Genomic DNA, 23857 nt, shown 5'->3' on the forward strand with positions numbered 1-23857 from the left:
TCCAGCTACAATAGTAATTTACAACATTGACAATGTCTACACTGTTTTAAATGGACAAAACCTTTGATTTTCTTTCAAAAAACAAGGACATTTCTAAGTGACCCCAAACTGTTGAAAGGTAGTGTACCTCAAGTTTCCCTTGGTGCCAAACTTTGAGCATGATTATGAGTGTCAAAGGCAGGGATACTCAAATCTGGTCTCCAAGTACTGCTGATGTAGATTCTTCTGATAAGCAGGGACTGATGAAGATAGTGCTCGTGAGTGGAATCTCTAACCAACCAGTGACGATGAGTTTACCCTGTTCGAAAAGAAATCCGGCAGCACTTTGGCCCTCCAGGCTCAAATTTGAGTACTTCTGATCTTGGGCGTTTGAACTTGGAACTATGAGTCAAAGAAGATGGAGGTGGGTGCTGAGGTGTACCTGGTCCCATCCTGTTGCTTCCTGTCGAAGGAGGTGCTGCGGGAGATGGCCCCCTGGGCGTAGTGGAACATCTGCTGCCCAGGGCTGGGGCCCTGTGTGGGGGAGGCCCGGGACATGGACGGGCCGCCACCTGGAGCGGTCGAGACGCGGTGCCAGCCGGCAGCCGTGGTGGTCTTGTACTCCACCACGGGGACGCGGTACATCTCCGAGCAGCTCCTGATAGAATAAATCAAAAAACACATTAGCAATTCAGTGTCTTACAAAACAATCTTAAAACGGTGAAGTACATGTACTTAAATTATACTGTAAGAGTATGAGTTGGTGTTGTTACTGTGTTATTAAGTGCATCTAATGTAAAAAAAAAAGTGTGAATCCTCTTACTTGCCAAATATGTTATACTGTAAGTCAATGGGAGATTTAAGTTGAGATTTGGCAGATGGACTGCATTTTAAGAGTTTTTTTTTTTTGATTTTTCAATGCCCGTTACATTTTTTCACAAACCTCACTAATTGATATGTCCATTTCCAAACTGGTATAGCCTCGTTCCACCTCTTTCTTGCTTGATTTAAACGTCAGAATATAGTATTTACCCAATATTCTGAGTGCAATCTCCCATTGCATTTGGGACCAGTCGCTGCTAACTTGTGTCCAACTTCATCCCAATTTACTGCTCCTTTGCTACAGTTAAGTATGTTAAACATTTGCTGATGGATATAAGCTGCATTGACTAAGCCTGTGGCCGATTGATAACATTGATAACAGCCGATTGATCAATAACACTGGTATTAGTATTTTATTTGGATCCCCGTTAGCGGTTGCGAAAGCCGCAGCTCCTCTTCCAGGGGTCCACACAAAACACAACATTAATAGACAACATTGATTAATTTAACAAGCCCATTAGGTCATGACTACAGAGATCATTAGCTTTGAACTAGCCAAGTCCCAAAAGTCTGGGTCCCAAAATGCATCCTATTTTCCTATTCTGAACAAAAATATAAACAAACACAACATGTAAAGTGTTGGTCCCATGTTTCATGAGCTAAAATAAAAGATCCCAGAAATGTTCCTATGGATAATGTTCTCTTTCACCCTGCTTGATTCCTGTTAAAACATGATTTGGCAAGTCTCAAGTTCTCAACATAACAGTTCACCAACCAACCCAACGACTACCTTGGAATGTCCCCAAAAAAATGGCACAGCACGAAAACCCGGTCTTGATTCATACATGTTGGCCCAGTCTCAAATGGCACAGGTCCATAGGGCTCTGGACAAAAGTAATGCGCTACGTACACTGAACAAAAATACAAATGCAACAATGTCAAAGATTTTACTGAGTTACAGTTCATATAAAGAATTTTTTTAAATAAAAATCGGTCAACTGAAATAAATTCATTATGCCCTAATCTATGGATTTCACATGACTGGGAATACAGATATGAATCTGTTGGTCAAAGGTACCTTAAAAAAAAGGTAGGTGCGTGGATCAGAAAACCAGTCAGTATCTGATGAGTTTGCATCATACAGTGCAACATCTCCTTCACATAGAGTTGATCATGCCGTTGATTGTGGCCTGTGGAATGCGGTCCCACTCCTCTTCAATGGCTGTGCGAAGTTGCTGGATATTGGCAGGAACTGGAACAAGCTGTCATATACATCGATCCAGAGCATCCCAAACATGCTCAATACGTGACCTGAACACTGAGTACGGCAGTGCCATCATAACTTGATTGATGCAACGGCTAACATGTCCCGACATGTCCTTTTGCGGCCTTTTATGCATTCTACTAGAGTTTAATAGTTACACACACACACACACACGGCTGTGATTGGCAGCCCCATAGGGCGGCCCATAATTGGCCCAGCGTCATCTGGGTTTGGCTGGGGTATGCTGTCATTGTAAATAATAATTTTTCTGAACTGACTTTAAATAAAAGGTTGCACACAGACACACATACCAAAACGTTATTTTGGTTGAATTTAAGTATGTCCCCATTACCAGTAAAACATAATCCAAACCTATTTATTTCACTTACTTGCTGTGCTGTTTCATTGTACATTTGTTCAGTCGTTTCTTTCTCAACCAGGATTTCATCATACATGTCAAGCAGTGAAGTTTCAGCTCTCTGTCCGTCCATGATCTCTTCCTCGGTGGGCACTGTCACTGTGTCCATTTCTATCTTGTCCAGCTGTGTATGTAACATTTCACATAAACCCTGTTTCATGTCTGCATCGAAGTAGCGGTCCTTGTACCTAGCATTGAGCATGGTTGCGACACAGTAAAGAAGCTCAGAGAGAATACCACCGAATCGCTTATTCATAACCTCGAGTACTTTTGTACGTTTTGACCCCGCAGTTTTGTTGAGCAGGCGTTTCAATGCCATGACAGAGGGTATCATGCAAACGCAGTTGAGCTTATTTCTCGAGTGGCGCTACAAGTTTGTTCATGTTTCCAAGTTTCAAACATGTTCTCAAATGCCATTGAAATGGCAGTAGCGGTATGAGACCCAGCACATTCTTGAGCAATACAGCTTTCCACAGTACGACATCCTGGTTGGCCCATTGTGCTGTCAGACTCAGCATGCTCATGGGACTGACATCACTGGTCCAAATGTCAATTGTGACGCCCATAGCAAGTAGCATAATGAGATCCATTATCTTGGCTTTAATGGATTTCACCTTTGAGTTGTCTCGCTGAAATGTTCTTACTCTTTCAAATGACTGCTCAACTTGAACTTGTTTAATTGTTGGAAGTGTGCACTTAGTATTTTTCTGCTTCTGTTCTGTGTAGCGCTGTATTTTCATGGCGTCATTACGTCGTCTACTTACGCTATATACGTATGCACTTCAGCTTTTACATCGGTTTTGCACATTGGCTTGATGTCTAGCTTAACACCGATGTTGGTATTTTTAGCTAATATCGGCCGATTCCGATATGCTCACCGATATATTGTGCATTCCTAATTTACATCCCTGTCCGTGAGCATTTCTCCTTTGCCAAGATAATCCATCCACTTGACAGATGTGGCATGTCAAGAAGCTGATTAAACAGCATGATCATTACCCAGGTGCACCTTGTGCTGGGGACAATAAAAGGCCACTCTAAAAATGTGTAGTTCTGTCACACAACACAATGCCACAGATGTCTCAAGTTGAGGGAGTGTACAATTAGAATAATGACTGTAGGAATGTCCACCAGAGCTGTTGCCTCACAATCACAGACCACGTATAATCACGCTAGTCCAGGACCACCACATCCAACTTCTTTACCTGCGGGATTGTTTGAGACCAGCCACTCTGACAGCTGATGAAACGAAGGAGCATTTATGTCTGTAATAAAGCTCTTTTGTGGGGAAAAACTCATTATGATTGGCTGGGCCAGGTTCCCAAGTCCATGCCCACCCATAGCTGCGCCCGTGCCTAGTCATGTGAAATCCATACATTAGGGCCTCGTGAATTTATTTAAAATTGACCGATTTCCTTATATGAACTGTTACACAGTAAAATCGTTGAAATTGTTGCATTTTAGCGTTTACATTTTTGTTCAGTGAAAGAATAAAACAACACTTGGGACAGATGTTTTTGTAAGAGCTGTTTAGCTTAGTTAAGTACAAAGAAGGACGAAGTGGTGTTTAAGCTACCTCCTGGGTGTGCCGTCCTCATGGGGCTGGACGATGACCACACTGACCGTGTTGGACGTGCGCAGCAGGTCGATCATCTGCTCGTGGGACAGTGTGGCCACGGCCACCTTGCAGATCTCCATCAGCCGACTGCCCGGACGGAGACCCACCTGCCAGGCGAAGCCGAAGGGCTCCACGTCTGCCACCACACCCTCGAAGTTGACGTGGAATCCCAGCTGGCCCAAACCGTTCCGCCGGAGGGTCATCTCCACTGTCTCGCAGCCCCGGGTGACAATCTAGGGCAACATGACCAAGAGAGTCAATTTCAGCCTACTTTGATCTAATGGCTTTATTAGGGTTTATCCATATTGGCAACTGTTTTGAAAAGTTATGAGCATTACCTTATAAGGCCAACCATTACCCCAGTTAAAGTTGCTAATTACTACCTCTCTGTGAGGTTGTGGTTTGACCTAATCCACACATATACAAAACCTTAACAGCACCGAAGCTGATGAGAACTTAAATTATTATCCCTTTCCATTATAAAGTTGGTTGAAAAGACTAAGGGCTCCATTCAATCAAACTTGGCAACAAAAAGAAAATATAGTCCAAACGTGGCCTGAGCTGGCCTCTTGAAGTGCAGGAAACAGTTGCGGGATTTGACAAAAAAAAGTTTGCCAACAATAGGAGAAATACCTAGATAATTTCAGAATAAATCAGCCAATCTCACAATGTCAAGCTCTGCAAAGATTAGGGTCGTCACGAAGCAAAAGGTTAAAAGACACCAGCTCTGTTTGGAGTGGCAACGTGTCACTATTTTTCATCCAGACTCTCCAGTTCTTCACCCCTTTTTAGAATCTTAAAGCCTGGGCATCTGAGGTGAATGGTATTGTGACAACCCTAGCAGAGGCTTTAGACACCTTTGGATAATCCCATTTAACCGAAATTAAAAGGGCTTGGGACAGAGAACTCAGGGACACCCGACCCCATACGACCTCTCGTCTCCCCCTAAATAATACAATTATCAATCAAATGACTCAATCAATTTGTGGGAAAAAAAAACAGGAGGAAAGTACACGCCCCGGCAGGCCTTAATTACCACCAGTGATTCAAGAACAGTAACTTTTAACAACAAACATATTGTTGTGAGGCTGAGGTAAAGTGGCGGTATAAAATGGAGGACATCTGCTGACCTGCTGCCTAATCTGCTGTGACTTGTGCTGTGACTTGTGCTGGCTCCCAGGACTTGAGTAATCACCTCACTGCAGTGTTCACCCAGAGTAAACTATTTAGCTTAACAAGATCTTTTCACATCAGATATTTTACAGGGCTGATCTGACTGGTCAAAATACCAATTAGTTAGGAGAAGAAAAAAATCTGAATTGGGATGCCTGTCAAAACACAGCCAAATACTGAGGTACAAGTGCCTTATGATACTTATGTCTCAGGCAGAGGTGGCCAATCTTCTCTGGGCCAGTGTGGGTACAGCCAAGCAGTAACAAAACCAAGTGATCAACTAAACCTAGTCTTCAGTAAATACTTGGAGAAGTTGAATCAGATATATTCCTTGTGGGTCCAATTGATGACCCCTGGTTTAAACATTGAGGCGTGGTTTCCCGGATACAAATTAAGCCTTGACTAAAAAGCATTCTCAATGGAAAATCTTAATTGAAAATGCTTTTTCGTCCAGGATTAGGCTTAATGTGTGTACAGGATGTGTAGCACTGAATAATGTTGTCTTTAAGCCTACCACACAACCTTCTTACCTCCAACCTCTGCATGATCTCCCGGACGTCGTCCCAGCATCCTTCCTGCGTGGAGAACACCACACACTCGCCTCGCTCGTAGAAAAGCCGGACGCTCCCGGATGTTGAGCTCCAACCGAGGACGTCGCGGCAGTAGCAGTTGAACACCACCTCCTTGGACGCCTCTTCGATCAGCACCACAAACTCATTGGAGACGGCCAGCAAGCAGCCAATGTCTGCTGACTGGCCAAAGTCCCGGGCCACCACGGCCCAAGTGACCGCCCCGTAGCTCTGGAGGTGGGCGTTGCGCCGGGGTCGGCTGCGCTCCTTCTTCTTGACACCCAACGAGATGAAGCTGAACTTGGCCGCCGAAGAGTCCACGGGGGTGGCGCTTACAAAGTTCTCGGCCAAATCCTTCAGGTACTCGTGGCGCGTGCGCATGGCCATGGCGCGGAACTTGTCCGACTTATGCACTGCATTCTCGCCGTTCATCATCTTGGCCAGGAGGAAGTCCCGGAACATGGCCGACTTTGGGAAGAACACCCCCTGGGGGATAGGAGGACCGAAGGCGGGCACGTCTTTAGATCTGGTGACCGCCACACTAAAAACATAAAGACAAACAGCCATTTTAATCCCTCTGTCATTTTGCATCATAATCTTTTCTAAGTAACACAAATAGGTCATAACAATACATTTGAGAGAGATCTGTTGGGGGATTTTGAATTACAGCCATTACGGCCACTCCCTGGAAATGGAAAGGTTCCAAACTGTTGTTCTGATAATCCGAAATTACAAGAGCAGAACAAGTGGTTTTACGACCAACTGTACGTCATATTAGATAGCTAAAGTGCTGTTCCATTGCGTGAATATAATGGACTACACTAGCATATTTTTAGAATGCTCTATTATAAATAGAGGTGTGGTATCAGTTTAAACAAATAGAGGTCCTTTCAACTCTCACAGTGGTGTAGGTGGTGACAAGCAACTGCTGTTTCTGTATGATCAGAATTCTGATTCAAGACTCAGGTCCGCTAACAGTAAGGGCTGTAAATCATTGTAGTGGAATTTAAGTAGTTTCTTTGAAATTGGACAGCAACATATCCAAATCAAAATTAGCATCTCCAAATCTGTTTTGATTTATCACAGGTGCAGCAAAATGCTTGTGTTTCTAGCTCCAACAGTGCAGTAATAGCTAGCAATAAAAAAATTGTAAAATACACAATCAAGAGAAAAACTAGCAATGTCAAGAGACTGGAATATATATACAATATATATATACACACATATATTGATATGTAAAAGGCAGTACAGACAGTATTGTACAGCAGTAGTTATACAGGTTGAGCCATGACTAGTGGGGCTGCAGTGTAGCCTAGTGGTTAGAGCATTGGACTAGTAACCGAAAGGTTGCAAGTTCAAATCCCCGAGCTGACAAGGTACAAAATCTGTCGTTCTGCCCCTGAACAGGCAGTTAACCCACTGTTCCTAGGCCGTCATTGAAAATAAGAATTTGTTCTTAACTGACTTGCCTAGTAAAATAAAAAAAAAAAAAAAAAATAGAATTCAGTATATAAAGTGAATTCGGAAAGTATTCAGACCCCTTGACATTTTCCACTTTGTTACATTACAGCCTTATTTTTCACTCCTCAATCTACACATAATACCCCATAATGACAGAGCAAAAACAGGTTGACATTTTTATTTATTTATTAAAAGTATAAAAAAATATATATTATATTTACATAGGTATTCAGACCCTTTTCTCTTTTCTGCAATTACAGCTTCAAGTCTTGGGTTTGAAGCTACAAGCTTTGCACACCTGTATTTGGGGAGTTTCTCCCATTCTTCTCTGCAGATCCTCTCAAGCTCGTCAGGTTGGATGGGGAGCGTCGCTGCACAGCTATTATCAGGTCATTCCAGAGATGTTCGATCATGTTCAAGTCCGGGCTCTGGCTGGGTCACTCAAGGACATTGAGACTTGTCCCGAAGCCACTCCTGCATTTTCTTAGCTGTGTGCTTAGGGTCATTGTCCTATTGGAAGGTAAATCTTAGCCCCCAGTCTGAGGTCCTGAGCACTCCGGAGAAGGTTTTCATCAAGGATCTCTCTGTAGTTTGCATCATTCATCTTTCCCTCAATCCTGACTAGTCTCCCAGTTCCTGCCGCTGAAAACCTCTCCACAGCATGATGCTGCCACCACCATGCTTCACTGAAGGGATGGTACCAGGTTTCTTCCAGACGTGATGCTTGGCATTCAGGCCAAATAGTTCAATCTTGGTTTCATCAGACCAGAGAATCTTGTTTCTCATTTAGGTGCCTTTGACAAACTCCAAGTGGGCTGTCATGTGCCTTTTACTGAGGAGTGGCTTCCGTCTGGCCACTCTACCAGTTCTCCCATCCCCACAGAGGATCTCTGGAGCTCTGTCAGAGTGACCATTGGGTTGTTGGTCACCTCCCTGACCAAGGCCTTTCTCCCCCAATTACTCAGTTTGGCTGGGCAGCCAGCTCTAGGAAGAGTCTTGGTAGTTCCAAACTTCTTCTGTTTTAGTATGATGGAGGGCATTGTTCTTGGGGACCTTCAATGCTACAGAATGTTTTTTGGTACCTTCCCCAGATATGTACCTTGACACAGTCCTGTCATGGAGCTCTATGGACAATTTCTTCAGCTTCATTGCTTGTTTTTTTGCTCTGACACTGTCAACTGTAGAACCTTATACAGACAGGTGTGCACCTTCTCCAAATCATGGTCAATCAATTGAATTTGCCACAGGTGGACTCCAATCAAGTTGTAGAAACGTCAAGGATGATCAATGGAAACAGGGTGCACCTGAGCTCAATTTTGTATCTCATAGCAAAGGGTCTGAATACTTACATAAATAAGGAATCTGTTTTAAAATTTAATTTGCAAAGATTCCTAAAAACCTGCTTTCGCTTTGTCATTATGGGTTATTGTGTGTAGATTGATGAAAACAATTAATTTGATCAATTTTAGAATAAGGCTGTAACTTAACAAAATGTGGGAAAAGTCAAGGGGTCTGAATACTTTCCGAATGCGCTGTAAATATAAAGTGGTTAAACAGTATGTAAACATTATTAAAGTGACTAGTGTTCAATGACTATGTACATAGGGCAGCAGTCTTCGGTGCAGGGTAGAGTACCGCATGGTAGCCGGCTAGAACAGTGAATAAGGTTCAGGGCAAGGGAACTGAGTGGAGGCCGGCTAGTTGGGAATGTAACAGTCTGATGGCCTGGATATAGAATCTGTTTCTCAGTTTCGTGGTCCCAGCTGCTTTCAAGATGGTAGCAGGGTGAACAGGCTGTGGCCCGGGTGGCTGAAGTCCTTGGGCTGAACACACACTCCTGTGAAGCCCCTGTGTTGAAGATCAGCGTGGCGGAGGTGTTGTTGCCTACCCTTACCACTTGGGGTCCAGGAAGTCCAGGACCGAGTTGCACAGGGAAGGGTTCAGACCCTGGGCCCTGAGCTGTAATTGATGAACAGTATTCTTACATACAGTACCAGTCAAAAGTTTGGACACACCAACTTATTCAAGGGGTTCCCTTTATTTTTTACTATTACAATAATAGTGAAGACATCAAAACTATGAAATAACATGGAATCATGTAGTAGAAAATAGTAAAAATAAAGAAAAACCCTGGAATGAGTAGGTGTGTTCAAACTTTTGACTGGTACTGTAGGTATTTATCTTGTTCAGGTGGGATTGGGCAGGGTACAGTGCAATGGCAATCACCCGGGGTCTGTTGAAGCGATATGTGAATTGTAGTGGGTCTGGGTTTCAGGTAATGTAGAGGTAATATGATCCTTAACTAGCCTCTCAAAGAATGATGACAGAAGTGAGTGCAAGGGGCGATAGTAATTTACCTTCACTTCCTTTGGTACAGTAACAATGGTGGACATCTTGATGCAAGTGGGAACAACAGACTGGGATATGGAGATGAAATACGTCCGTAAACACTTCAGCCAGCTGGTCTGCACATGCTTTGAGGACGTGGCCCTGCAGTCTTGCAAGGGTTAACACTCTTAAATGACTTACTCATTTCGGCCACAGAGAACGAAAGCAGAGTCCCCGTGAGCGTCGGTGGCTCGATGTAGTTTTCCTCGAAGCAGGTGAAGGTGTTTAGCTCGTCCGGGAGCGAGGCGTGGATGGTTTTCCCTTCATAAATCTGTGATTGTCTGGAGTCCCTGTCACATATGGATAATGTCTGAGCCGTTTAATGCAAATCCTCTGTGTACTGTTGTTTTGCCTCTTGATTGTGTTACTGAGGTCGTAGCTGGTCTGCTTGAACACATCCATGTTCCCAGTCACCTTGCCATGGTTAAATGCGAAGGTTCGCACTTTCAGTTTTGTGAATGCTGCAACAAATCCACGGTTTTTGGTTTGGACGAGTTCTAATCGTCACAGTGGGAACAACATCATCCAACATATGCACTTCCTTGTTAACCCATTCTCCGAGTCAGTGTGTAAGTAAATACTGTTCTCAGAGGCGAACCAAAATATTTCCAGTTCCGCATGATCAAAAACCAACTTGAAGCATAGATTCCAATTGGTCAGACCAACATTGAGCAGTCCATACCACAGGAGCTTCCTGTTCCTGTTTTGCATAGCCTAAAAAAGGGAGAGTAGCAATGATCCATGGTCCGTGTTGCGCATGTATCACAGATGTGTTGATAGAATTTCTGTAGCGTTTTCCTCAGATTTCCTTTATTAAAGTCCCCAGCTACAATAAATGCGGCCTCAGAATAAGCGGTTTCCAGGTTGCACATAGAAAAGTGTAGTACCCTGAGTGTCGACTTGGGTGGGAATATACACGGCAGTGACGATGACCGAAGAAAATTATTTTGGGAGGTAATGTGGTATTCCTGATTGGGAGAACTTTACCACAATCACACAGTTGTTAATCATGAAACGTATTTTAGTTTTCCTGAATAATTTTTTCTTCCTGCCTGTCGATGGACAGAGAACCCTGCTGGCTAAATGGACATGGACAATATGTCCACAGATAGTGTTTTTTTTACAGAATCATAGCTATGTTACAGTCCCTGATGTCTCTCTGGAAGGAGATCCTCGCCCTAAGCTTGTCTAATTTATTGTCCAGGGACTGAACGTTAGCAATGGAGGGAGTTGACACTTGATTCAACAATCATTAAGAGGCACTTCTGAATGATTGACTCTTGTAATGATTGGATTCCAGCCTTATTGAAATTGGGCCCTTAGGTACATGAATGATTGAATAAATGCAAGTTCATTTAAACCAGCTCTACACATCTCTCACGCCAAATGTTTTAGAAGTATCGGCGGTCTGCTTTGCTCACCTGTAGCAAACATTTTCTGTGCAAGGGTTGTGGACTTTGACGATGATGAACACGTGCTGGAAGTGCGAGCGAATGTTTTGGGGAGTGAAGGGAAGAGCACCAGGTTCCTGGAAGATGACGGTGACAATGTCATTTCCAATGTGTCTCTTCCTCAGTAGCTAAATGGCAAGAAAAGGAAACGGAAAAGAAAAAGCACATTAGAATTCAGAAAAGTAAATGCCCTTACAGTACATGAGAGACTATGACAGTGTCTCAATGGTCTCAAAAGGCCTAAAAAAAGACCTACATGGTACGTGATAAAGCAATATATCCAATTCTTTATCACGAGTCAAGCTGTTAAGTGGTCAAGGAAAGGATACGGAGGACAGTAAAACCTGTTTATTTGGAGTCTATCAGAGGGCATGTGGGAGCTATAATGCTGTCATATTGCTTACACCGCTCATATCCTTGCCAATCAACAGAAGTGCTAAAGGCAGTGGCTAGGCTCCAGAGGTTTCTAACAGGGCGTAACAGACTATGGCCTCCTGATGTCTGTTAAGTCCCTTGGTGTAGGGTAGGTGGTAAACAAACGGGATGAGGGGTGGAATAGGCCGGATCAAGGGGCTCAAGTAGTGGCAGAGCCTTTGCAGACCTTGGGGGGGGGGGGCTTACAGCTAATCTCAGAAATCAAATGGGATCCCAGGGGAGGAATGAAACTTCAAATCCTGATAATCCTGATAATCAAGGCCCAAGACACATCCGATGCACAAGACATTTGGCCTGTTCTAATTTCCCTAACGCTTAGAAAGGACACTGGCCCTGTATAGGTGGATTTCTATGAACGTGGGGCAGTTTGTCAGTCCTAATTCCTGGACATACTTTGCAGAGGGACACAGCTTAAAGATGGCCTAAAATCTTTATTGCTGTAACTGAATTTCAGACCTCCAGAATAGTCCAATAATTTAAAAAAACAGTGAATTGAATTAGAGGTCGACCGATTAATTAGGGCCGATTTCAAGTTTTTAATAACAATCGGTAATCGGCATTTTTGGAAGCCGATTATGGCCGATTACATTGCATTCCACGAGGGAACTCCGTGGCAGGCTAACCACCTGTTACACGAGTGTAGCAAGGAGCCAAGGTAAGTTGCTAGCTAGCATTAAACGTATCTTATATAAAACAATCACTCTTCAAATAATCACTAGTTACCTACACATGGTTGATGATATTACAAGATTAGCTAGCTTATCCTGCATTGCATATAATCAATGTGGTGCCTGTTAATTTATCATCGAATCACAGCCTACTTCGCAAACTGGGGATGATTTATGCGCATTTGCAAAAAAGGCACAATCGTTGCACAAATGTACCTAACCATAAACATCAATGCCTTTCTTAAAATCAATACACAGAAGTATATTTTTGAAACCTGCATATTTAGTTAAAAGAAATTCATGTTAGCAGGCAATATTAACTAGAGAAATTGTGTCATATACAGTGGGGCAAAAAAGTATTTAGTCAGCCACCGATTGTGCAAGTTCTCCCACTTAAAAAGACGAGAGAGGCCTGTAATTTACATCAGAGGTAAACTTCAACTATGACAGACAAAATGAGAAAAAAATCCAGAAAATCACATTGTAGAATTTTTTATGAATTTATTTTCAAATTATGGTGGAAAATAAGTATTTGGTCAATAACAAAAGTTTCTCAATACTTTGTTATTTACCCTTTATTGGCAATGACAGAGGTCAAACGTTTTCTGTAAGTCTTCACAAGGTTTTCACACACTTCTGCTGGTATTTTGGCCCATTCCCCCATGCAGATCTCCTCTAGAGCAGTGATGTTTTAGGGCTGTTGCTGGGCAACACGGACTTTCAACTCCCTCCAAAGATTTTCTATGGGGTTGAGATCTGGAGACTGGCTTGGCCACTCCAGGACCTTGAAATGCTTCTTACGAAGCCACTCCTTCGTTGCCCGGGCGGTGTGTTTGGGATCATTGTCATGCTGAAAGACCCAGCCACGTTTCATCTTCAATGCCCTTGCTGATGGAAGGAGGTTCACTCAAAATCTCACGATACATGGCCCCATTCATTCTTTCCTTTACACGGATCAGTCATCCTGGTCCCTTTGCAGAAAAACAGCCCCAAAGCATGATGTTTCCACCCCCACGCTTCACAGTAGGTATGGTGTTCTTTGGATGCAACTCAGCATTCTTTGTCCTCCAAACACGACGAGTTGAGTTTTTACCAAAAAGTTATATTTTGGTTTCATCTGACCATATGAAATTATCCCAATCTGCTTCTGGATCAACCAAATGCTCTCTAGCAAACTTCAGACGGGCCTGGACATGTACTAGCTTAAGCAGGGGGACACGTCTAGCACTGCAGGATTTGAGTCCCTGGCGGCGTAGTGTGTTACTGATGGTAGGCTTTGTTACTTTGGTCCCACCTCTGCAGGTCATTCACTAGGTCCCCCCGTGTGGTTCTGGGATTTTTGCTCACCATTCTTGTGATCATTTTGACCCCACGGGGTGAGATCTTGCGTGGAGCCCCAGATCGAGGGAGATTATCAGTGGTCTTGTATGTCTTCCATTTCCTAATAATTGCTCCCACAGTTGATTTCTTCAAACCAAGCTGCTTACCTATTGCAGATTCAGTCGTCCCAGCCTGGTGCAGGTCTACAATTTTGTTTCTGGTGTCCTTTGACAGCTCTTTGGTCTTGGCCATAGTGGAGTTTGGAGTGTGACTGTTTGAGGTTGTGGACAGGTGTCTTTTATACTGATAACAAGTTCAAACAGGTGCCATTAATACAGGTAACGAGTGGAGGACAGAGGAGCCTCTCTCACTACCCTGGGGCGGCAGGGTAGCCTAGTGGTTAGAGCGTTGGACTAGTAACCGGAAGGTTGCAAGTTCACACCCCCGAGCCAACAAGGTACAAATCTGTCGTTCTGCCCCTGAACAGGCAGTTAACCCACTGTTCCACGGCCGTTATTGAAAATAAGAATTTGTTCTTAACTGACTTGCCTGGTTAAATAAAGGTAAAATTAAAAATGTGATTTTATGGATTTCTTTTCTCATTTTGTCTGTCATAGTTGAAGTGTACATGTGATGAAAATTACAGGCCTCTCATCTTTTAAAGTGTCAGAACATGCACAAATACTTTTTTGCCCCACTGTGTGTATATATATATATATATATATATATATATATATATATGTAAAAAAATAATAATAATAATAATCCAAAAAAAAACAGTAAAAAAAAAAAAAAAAAAAAATCGGTTGATCTCTAATCTGAATGCTGTTCCCAAGAGCTTTACGGAAAATACTGCTTACAACTGCAAAGCAAATAGAATCAACATGGTGCACATGACAATTCATTTATAGACCATGTTGCTATGGTCTAGATAGAAAGACCCACCCAGGCATATTCAGACACCAAGCAGAGTGGAGAATTTAATTGAGGAGTGCATGCGAAATTGTTGTCGTGGCAACATCTCCAGCAATAGCATTTCCAATTAACAAGTCACTGACTGGGGGAAATTATGCACGACTCCGAAATGATGAGTGCCAATTTCTAATATTGGAGAGCAGATTGTGACTAAAGGATCAACATGGAAAGCTACCAGTTGTAGTAAATGGGTAGAAACTATAAGGAATGTTCATGATAATGATCACTATAATGATAAAAAAAGGGTTGCAGTTAGAGTCATTGACGTCAGTGAGAAAAATATAAATTTTTCAGAGCAGCATAATTTTTCTCTCTCGCTAGACTTGAGTTTATGAGTGGGTTTACTAAGCTAACATATGGAATTGTTTTAAGATGGTCATAGCAAGGATCATTTAGCTATTTGATGTTGAATTTTAGAACCCCTTTATCTATCCCCCCAAAATATTAAAACATTACGGCACTTAAGCCCATAGAAACACATTGATAACTGATTCATACATGGAAAAGCAGATAGTTAATTATTTTTGCACATTTTTAACCCAATTTGTTTGGTCTGACAAACACAGCTGTAAGCTCAGCCACCTTCCACTGCACATGTGGAAGGCCACCACTAGCGGATGTGGTGGATTGAGATGCAGCCCATGCAATAAAACAGATACAACCATCTTAATTAAAACAGACGGATTTGATGGGGGTGTTTTTATTTTGGTTTCATCTGACCGGGGCAGCGGAAATTGACTTGAGGGTTATGTGCAGTGGTGTAAAGTAATTAAGTAAAAATACTTTAAAGTACAACTTAAGTAGTTCTGTGGGGTAGCTGTACTGAACCATTTATATTTTTGACTTTTATTTATAAGTTTTACTTCACTAAATTCCAAAAGTAAATAATGTACTTTTTACTCCACACATTTTTCCCTGGCACCCAAAAGTACTCGTTACATTTTGAATGCTTAGCAGGACAAGAAAATGGACCAATTCAGGTGCTTATCAAGAACATCAATGGTCGTCCCTACTGCCTCTGATCTTGGCAGACTCACTAAACACACATGCTTAATTTGTAAATGAGTGTGCCCCTGGCTTTCCGTAAATAAAAGAACAAGAAAATGTCGCCATCTGTTTTATAAGGAATTTTTACATTTGATACCTAAGTATATTTTAGCAATTACATTTACGTTGATACTTAGATATTTTTAATACCAAATTACTTTTAGACTTTTACTCAAGTAGTATTTTACTGGGTGACTTCCACTTTTAATTTTCTATTAAGGAATCTTTACTTTTTCCTCAATTATGAAAATGGAGTACTTTTTCCAGCACTGTTTATGTGCACATCTCCAGTGCACATAAACATTCAGCCCTTAATGTTTTGAAAATCTGACCTACTAGATCTTTGTGTTAATTATCAGTGTTCAATAGCACCTCTGAAGTGGCACTCCTAAATCTGGCTTTAAGGGCAGTTACAACAATATTCAAATACCTATGGCAGTGACGTTTGCCAAGACCAATCTCTCAGTTTACTTACACAAATGTTGGGGGCCCACTGCGGGTGGACACAGATTGACTAGTGCTGCTTTAAAGGGATACTTTCGGATGTTGGCAATGAGGCCCTTTATCTACTTCCTCAGAGTCAGATGTACTAGAGCATAGACATTTTACGCATCGGTGTCCAGTATGAAGGAAGTTGGAGGTAGCGTTAGCCCAATGACTGGAAGTCTACGGTATCTACTAACATGCTAGCAGGTACCCATAGACTTCCAGTGTCCACTCACCTGTTGTCTGTTGTTGGGGGTGTAGGGGAGCAGTGTGGACACGTGGAACATCAGCTCATAGTCTTTGTAAGTAGTGTAGAGAGAATGTGTTCCAGTGGAATCCGCTGTAACACCCAAACAAAGAATTTAGGTCAGAGCAGAGACATTCTAAACAGAATTTAAAATAATGTAATGCTGTAGTCTCTGGAGAAAAAAAGATCTAATTACATGATCTGCAATAAGATCATTGAATACAGCAATAATAATCCTGTGGAATTTCCAGGGACGGACTGGGACCAGAAATGGGCATTTCCAACACTCTGGACCATTCGTTTCCTTGAGGCCCCCCATTATTAGTCAAATAACAATAATACTGCACAAATTATTTTTAAGACAGATCAGCCAATCTTGCATTTGCCTGAAATCCCCTATGGCCAGTCTGTTTCTGGCTATTTCTAAATGGCCAGAGCTCGGAAACGACACTGGCCATTGTTCCTGTATAGGTGGCTTTACATGAAAACTGGGCAGATTGCGTGTCATTTCCAGGAATCAGGATAGACAGACTGACACAGCTTTAAGATGGCTTAAAATCTTGACTGCTGTAACTGAATTTCAGACCTCCAGAATACCCCATTATTAATTAAAAAAAAAAACAGTTATCTGAATGCTTTTCCCAAGAGACTTATGTAAGATGTTGCTTACAACTGCAAAGCAAATAGAACCAACAGAGTACATATGACAATTCATTTATAGAGTGTTGCTATGGTCTATGTAGAAAGACCCACCCGGGTTTATTCACAGACAACAAGTTGAATCAAGCTTTATTTATACAGCTCATTTCAGACATGGAATGCAACACAATGTGCTTTACAGGAATAAAACAGATGCAAAAAAACAAGGAAAGGAAAGATGAAATATTTACTACACAACAAACAAGAATAAAAACTAAAGTGTGACAATCTGAATAACTAAAAAGCACCATAAGGAAAAGCAAAGCAAAAAACATGAGTTTTAAGATCTCTTAAACTCTTGAAGCTAGGGGGCACTATTTTTATGTTTGGAAAAATAACGTTCTCAAAGTAAATGGCCTATTTCTCAGGACCAGATGCTAGAATATGCATATAATTGACAGATTAGGATAGAAAACACTGTTAAAACTTTCCAAAACTGTCAAAATATTGTCTATGAGTATAACATAACTGATATTGCAGGCGAAACCCTGAGGAAAATCCAATCAGGAAGTGCCTCTTATTTTGAAACCCTTCTGTTCCTTTGCATGCCTATCCTCCATTTAAAGGGATATCAACCAGATTCCTTTTTCTCTGGCTTCCCTAAGGTGTCAGTCTTTAGATATAGTTTCAGGCTTTTATTTTGAAAAATGAACGTGAAAGATCACATTGCGTAAGTGGATAGGTGGGGGTTCTCAGAGTGAGTTTTTGCGCTACAGAGTAAAGCCTCCATTGTTCCTCCCGCTGTTATTGAAAAACCTACACACTCGGTTGATATATTATCAAATATATATTTTAAAACTACCTGAGGAATGATTATAAAAACCGTTTGACATGTTTCTGTGGACATTATGAAGACTATTTGGAATTTCCGTCAGCGTTGTTGTGACCGCTCTTTCCTGTGGATTTCTGAACATAATGCGACAAACAAACGTTGGTATTTTGGGTATAAAAATAATCTTTATGGAGCAAAAGGAACATTTGTTGTGTAACTGGGAGTCTCGTGAGTGAAAACCCGGAGATCAAAGGTAAACGGTTAATTTGATGGCTTTTCTGATTTTCGTGACCAAGCTTCCTGATGCTAAGTGTACATAATGCTATGCTAGGCTATCGATAAACTTACACAAACGCTTGGATTGCTTTCGCTGTAACGCATCATTTCAAAATCTGAGACGACAGGTGGATTAACAAAAGGCTAAGATGTGTTTTGCAATATTGCACTTGTGATTTCATGAATATGAATATTTTTTAGTAATATTTATAGTAATATTATTTGACTGTTGCGCTTTGCTATTCAGCGGTTGCTGATGAAAATGATCCCGTGACAGGGATGGGTAGCGTCATGAAGTTAAATATATGTCCACAGTTTTGGCCCCCCTCAGGTTCTCTGGCAGGCTATTCCAGAGGCTGGGGGCATAATAACTATAGACTGCCTATAGTGGGGAACTTAACATGGAGTGCATGCGACCAGCCTGTCTTTAATTTGACTGAACTGCTCAATGGTAGGTCTATTTCTAAATTCCTGTATTTCAGCAGAGAGATATACATAAATCTCTATATCTATATTAATATACACTGAGCAAAAATGTAAACACAACATGTAAAGTTTCGGTCCCATGTTTCATGAGCTGAAATAAAACAATCCCTGCAATTTTCCATACGCACAGAAACCGTATTTATCTAAAACTTTGCACTTATGTCTTTACATCCCTGTTAGTGAGCATTTCTCCTGTGACAAAATAATCCATCCATCTAACAGGTGTGGCATATCAAGAAGCTGATTAAACAGAATTATCATTACACAGGTGCAGCTTATGTATTAAAGCCATTTTGTGGAGTAAAACTTCATTCATAGCCCGCCCATGCTTCCACCCCTTCCCAGTCATGTGAAATCCATAGATTATGGCCTAATGTATTTATTTCAATTGACTGATTGCATTATATCAACAGTAACTCAGTAAAATCTTTGAAATTGTTGCATCTGTCTGTCTGTCTGTCTGTATGTACAGTATATACACTACCATTCAAAGGTTTGGGGTCACTTAGAAATGTCCTTGTTTTTGAAAGAAAATCACATTTTTTGTCCATTAAAATAACATAAAATTTATCAGAAATACTATTGTAGCTGGAAACGGCAGAGGCCCATTATCAGCAACCAATACTCCTGTGTTCCAATAGCACGTTGTGTTAGCTAATCCAAGATTAACATTTTAAAAGGCTAATTGATCACTAGAAAATCCTTTTGCAATTTTGTTAGCATAGCTGAAAACTGTGGTTCTGATTAAAGAAGCAATAAAACTTCTTTAGACTAGTTGAGTATCTGGAGCATCAGCATTTGTGGGTTCGATTACAGGCTCAAAATGGCCAGAAACAAATAACTTTCTTCTGAAACTTGTCAGTTTATTCTTGTTCTGAGAAATGAAGGCTATTCCATGTGAGAAATTGCCAAGAACCTGAAGATCTCGTACAACGCTGTATACTACTCCCTTCACAGAACAGCGCAAACTGGCGCTAACCAGAATAGAAAGAGGAGTGGGAGGCCCCGGTGCACAACTGAGAAAGAGGCCAAGTACATTAGTGTGTCTAGTTTGAGAAACAGACACCTCACAAGTCCTCAACTGGCAGCTTCATTAAATAGTACCCGCAAAACACGAGGTCTCAAAGTCAACAGTGAAGAGGCGACTTCGAGATGCTGGCCCTCAAGGCAGAGCTGCAAAGAAAAAGCCATATCTCAGACAGGCCAATAAAAAAGGAAAGATTAAGATGGGCAAAGAACACAGACACTGGACAGAGGAACCCTGCCTAGAAGGCCAGCATCCCAGGGTGACCTCTTCACGGTTGACATTTAACACCCCTACTCTTAAGATAAGTGCCATGGGATCTTTAGTGACCACAGAGAGTCAGGTCACCCATTTAACGTCCCATCCGAAAGACGGCACCCACAGAGCAATGTCCCCAGTCACTGCCCTGTGGCATTGGGACATTTTCTTTTAGACCAGAGGACAGGGTGCCTCCTACTTGCCCTCCAACACCATTTATGCGTATAATAAAAAAATCGTATTAATTTTGCAGAGTAAAAAAAAATCCTGGCCATGTTATGCCTCAAGCATTTTTCAGTGTACAGAGAGACATGGACTTTCTTTGGAATGTTTTTTTTTGCAATCTACCACATTTTTTAAAACTTTCAAGTGTACTCCTATCAAAAGATAAATCATTCAAAACTGAATTATTATTCTTTTCAGTTGGTCTGTACAAGAGGATGTACAGTATGTGTCTAACTGGGCCCTCATCCTCTAATTTATTGAACATTTATCAAGCATATGATAAATCAAATGATTATAGAATATATAAAACAAATGTGTGTGTTGAGTCATGAACTCTTACTTTTGTTGTCCAGCTGGGCCCGGTACTTGGTGAAGCCCTTCAGCCTGACCCTCTGGCCCAGCAGCTCCATGAACTCCTCCAGGGCGGGGCTGGCGCTCTCATTGTTGTACATCTCCTCTTCGGTGCTCTGGCCCGCCTGGCAGTACATGATGCCCACCTTGTGCTGGAAGCTCAACTGGAATGACAAATAAGGGTGGGGTTATGACATGCCAATGTCTGCCCAATATCTGTTTATGCTATGCTAATGTGTGGAAGAACCTTGTAATTTAGGGGTGGGTTATAATCTGGGGTTATGGTCTGCCTATGTCTACCTAATGTCTTTATTATACGATAATTATATATATATATATATATAAAATAAAAAAAATCTCAATGCAAATCTTATAAAAAGGTAACTGGCATAAAGTTTATGAAACATCTCTCCAAATGCTTGGGCTCATGACCAAATCACAGCAGGTGTTATTTTTCATAAGACACGTCATTTTCAGAGCAACATTGAGATGGGACATAGTATTCAACGATGCATTCCTCCTTATCTACACTCTTGATTGAAATGCTCTGTAGCGTCAGAGACGGTTGCCGGCGCCGGTGTATGGTGTCAAATTAGACTGAAACGCCCCTGTAAGCCCTCAGGGAGGGAAGGATATATCAAGCGTTGTACCTGCCCAGTGAATTTTATCTCCTGCTATCAATACCTATTACCTGACACCAGGTGCTGAGATTGTTCAGATGGCTAGCGCTAAGTGTGCTATCAGAGGAGTTGACACACACAAAAGAGGAAATAATTACAGTGTGAGTGGCCCTCAGACCACACCTAACGGTTGGTCCTGAATAATTTATTAATCTTAAAAATGCTGTAGGATGAAACATTTTTTTTGTGTGTGTGGAGAGGCTGGGGGGGAGGCACAAGACCAGAATCTGCAGACCCTCGCGAAACTCAAAGAAGGTCCTCATAAGACAGTGGGGATGCTCACAGCTAGGCAACATGACGAGACGAGCAGTCAAAAGAAAAAAAAGCATTAAATCAAGAAGTCTCAATCTGCTTGGCTGGTCTCTTCCTATCTCTCACATTGTCGTGGCAACACAGCAAAAACTCAGTGGTAGGGGAGGGTCATATTGTTTTGGATAAAGGGGAATGAAAGCTGTGTCGCCTTAGTAAATTATTCACACTTGAGGGGGATAGGGGAAGTACTGCTGGTAAAGCGAAGTTAGATTGCCATTGATGGTTGTCTTTCCTACGTATCTCTACGGTTGATTAACGAGTAGATCACAATAATAGCATTCCAGTCCTACTTACAGTAGATCTAACCGGTGAAAGCTCATTATGATAGTATCACATCAATGAAATGTAACATAATTAAACGTAGTTGAATTAAAGAACATGGAATTAAACTTAATCAAATTGAGGAATAAGAGAGTTGACCCCTAGACATTCCTTGAGGTCAAGATCCCCCCTCCTCGCCTCTCGCCAGCTTTGCTCCAATAGATTTACAAACCACCTGCCACGCTCCCCAAATGAAAGAAGCTTGTGTGAAACTTGATCTCATCAATACTCTGATATTGCACCCTGATGCCATTTCTCCCACTGCTGTTACATGCTTTAGGGATTGATCTATCTTGATGCACGTCTCTGGTTACCCAGAAATCCAGTTACATGGCAATGCCGCTTATTGTTTTTCCCCTGTCCAGAGATGAGTGAATATTCCACCATATTGATACTAGATACCGGAGCCATGGTAGCATAGAAATATAATTACTAGAATGGGAGAAAACCCCTCAGACGGTGGCAATTGGATTTCTTTGCATGGTAGTCATAATTGGGAAAATAAATGTGATTAAAGTCTAGCCTCTGACTGAGTGGTGAGTTGTGTATTTGTACAATATCCTGGTTTCCCGCTGTGCCAGACAAAGCCCGAAAGGCAGTATGCTGAATCCGTAAGTGCTTGATTGATGATAAGGGCTCAAAAACAGGAAAACTAAATATCGGGGTTTTTGCTTAACACAGTAAAGCAATCAATATCGGCAATGTAATCCCTTGTTGTAAGCAGAAATACCTACTTGTGACAACAGTGATGTATAAGATATGTGATTGTATTAGGATGTGTCATACTGTGCACTCAATTGCAATACAAATACCTTAGTCATTTACGGGGCACATTAAAAGCCCCAATGCAGTCAAAATCCAGTGTTTTATATATATTTCCACACTATGGAGGCTGGAATAATACTGTGAAAATGATAATGCCCTTTTAGTGTAAGAGCTATGTGAAAAGACCACCAGAAATGTCTGAAGGTTTTGTTGGGATGGAGATTTGGCCTCCCTGGTTATATAACCAGGCGGTAAATTGGTTAATGGACGAACAAGAAAGAGAATCCCAAACCTCTGTGACAATAACATCTAGTTTTTAAGTTTACCCCTCCCCACTCAGACAGTCCTAGCAAAAGTATTGTATGAAAAATTGCTCTTTGCTAAGAAACAATTTGTTTCTTTTAGACTTGTGGTCACCAACCGACCCGTCAATCTCCAAGGCATTCCTAGTCAACCACCAAACATTTCTGTAATTATTTTTTTGATTTGTTTGGTGCTGTTGGCGGTGTGCCTATTTTAAATAATTCCATGTGTCTGAATGTAGAACTCCGCCCAACTGGTTGGCCCAGAGAACAAATTAAGTGCACCTACAGGCTTACCACTGGTCAATCAGATAGCTCAGATCACTGTGTCTGCACAGTTTCCTCGAGCCATAGACAAGTCTAAAAAGTCTAGAGCGCACAGCAAAGTTGATACTGTGAGATTTCAAAACGTAAAATCATGACTGGAGAGACTCAATGAATACAGCTGCTGTTTTGTGTGTAAGTTCAGGTTTAAGTTGTTATTCAATACTGTCAACACTTTATTCACTTTGATAAGCCATCAAATGGGTTCTCCCTACTTCCACTCACACTACAACCAGCACTGCAGCTGCAATAATGAGTTTAGCAAAGTGTTTCGATAAGCTTGCGGGGTTATTATTAGGGGCTTGTGTATATTTTATTTCATTTTCTCTGATCATAGGAGTGACAACATGAATTTCACTATTAGCTGGAAGGCTGTGTCCCCTTCTCTCAGTGGGAGGGAGGGAGAGCGGAGGAACGGTGAGTCAGGTGAGAGGCAGCCTCACCGCTAGCGTTGATCCAAGGGATTTTACACAGCACAATGTACATTTTTTTTAAAATAATAAACTTGGTTGCATCGAAGCTCTCACTGCTGCCCCCTCCTACTGACCATCAGATGCAGGCCATCAGTCCAGCGAAAGCTAATTACGCTCACTCAGCTGTGCCTCAAGTAATACAACAAGTTATACATTACCAGTGTGATCATATACCAAGAACAACAACAATGGCAGGGCTATGCATGCTTAGCCAAAATGCAGCGATAATGTATAGGGTCTATAGCCTACTGCACAAACAGGGTAAAGA

The 23857-nt window shown here is 41.8% G+C and overlaps 1 protein-coding gene across 2 annotated transcripts in view; it reads right to left on the reverse strand.

Annotated features, from left to right (window-relative positions):
• Positions 1-23857, reverse strand: part of LOC135539420 (signal-induced proliferation-associated 1-like protein 2) — a 107896-nt gene that overhangs the window by 35892 nt on the left and 48147 nt on the right. For both annotated transcript variants that reach the window (XM_064965296.1, XM_064965294.1), the window contains exons 5-10: positions 20402-20576; positions 16311-16414; positions 11114-11271; positions 5805-6384; positions 4060-4334; positions 422-637 (exon numbers count right to left, since the gene is read on the reverse strand). In XM_064965296.1, the coding sequence (XP_064821368.1) occupies positions 422-637; positions 4060-4334; positions 5805-6384; positions 11114-11271; positions 16311-16414; positions 20402-20576 (1508 nt within the window). The remainder of the gene's footprint in view (positions 1-421; positions 638-4059; positions 4335-5804; positions 6385-11113; positions 11272-16310; positions 16415-20401; positions 20577-23857) is intronic.

Source organism: Oncorhynchus masou, chromosome 5 (genome assembly GCF_036934945.1).
Source record: "Oncorhynchus masou masou isolate Uvic2021 chromosome 5, UVic_Omas_1.1, whole genome shotgun sequence".
NCBI lineage: Eukaryota > Metazoa > Chordata > Actinopteri > Salmoniformes > Salmonidae > Oncorhynchus > Oncorhynchus masou.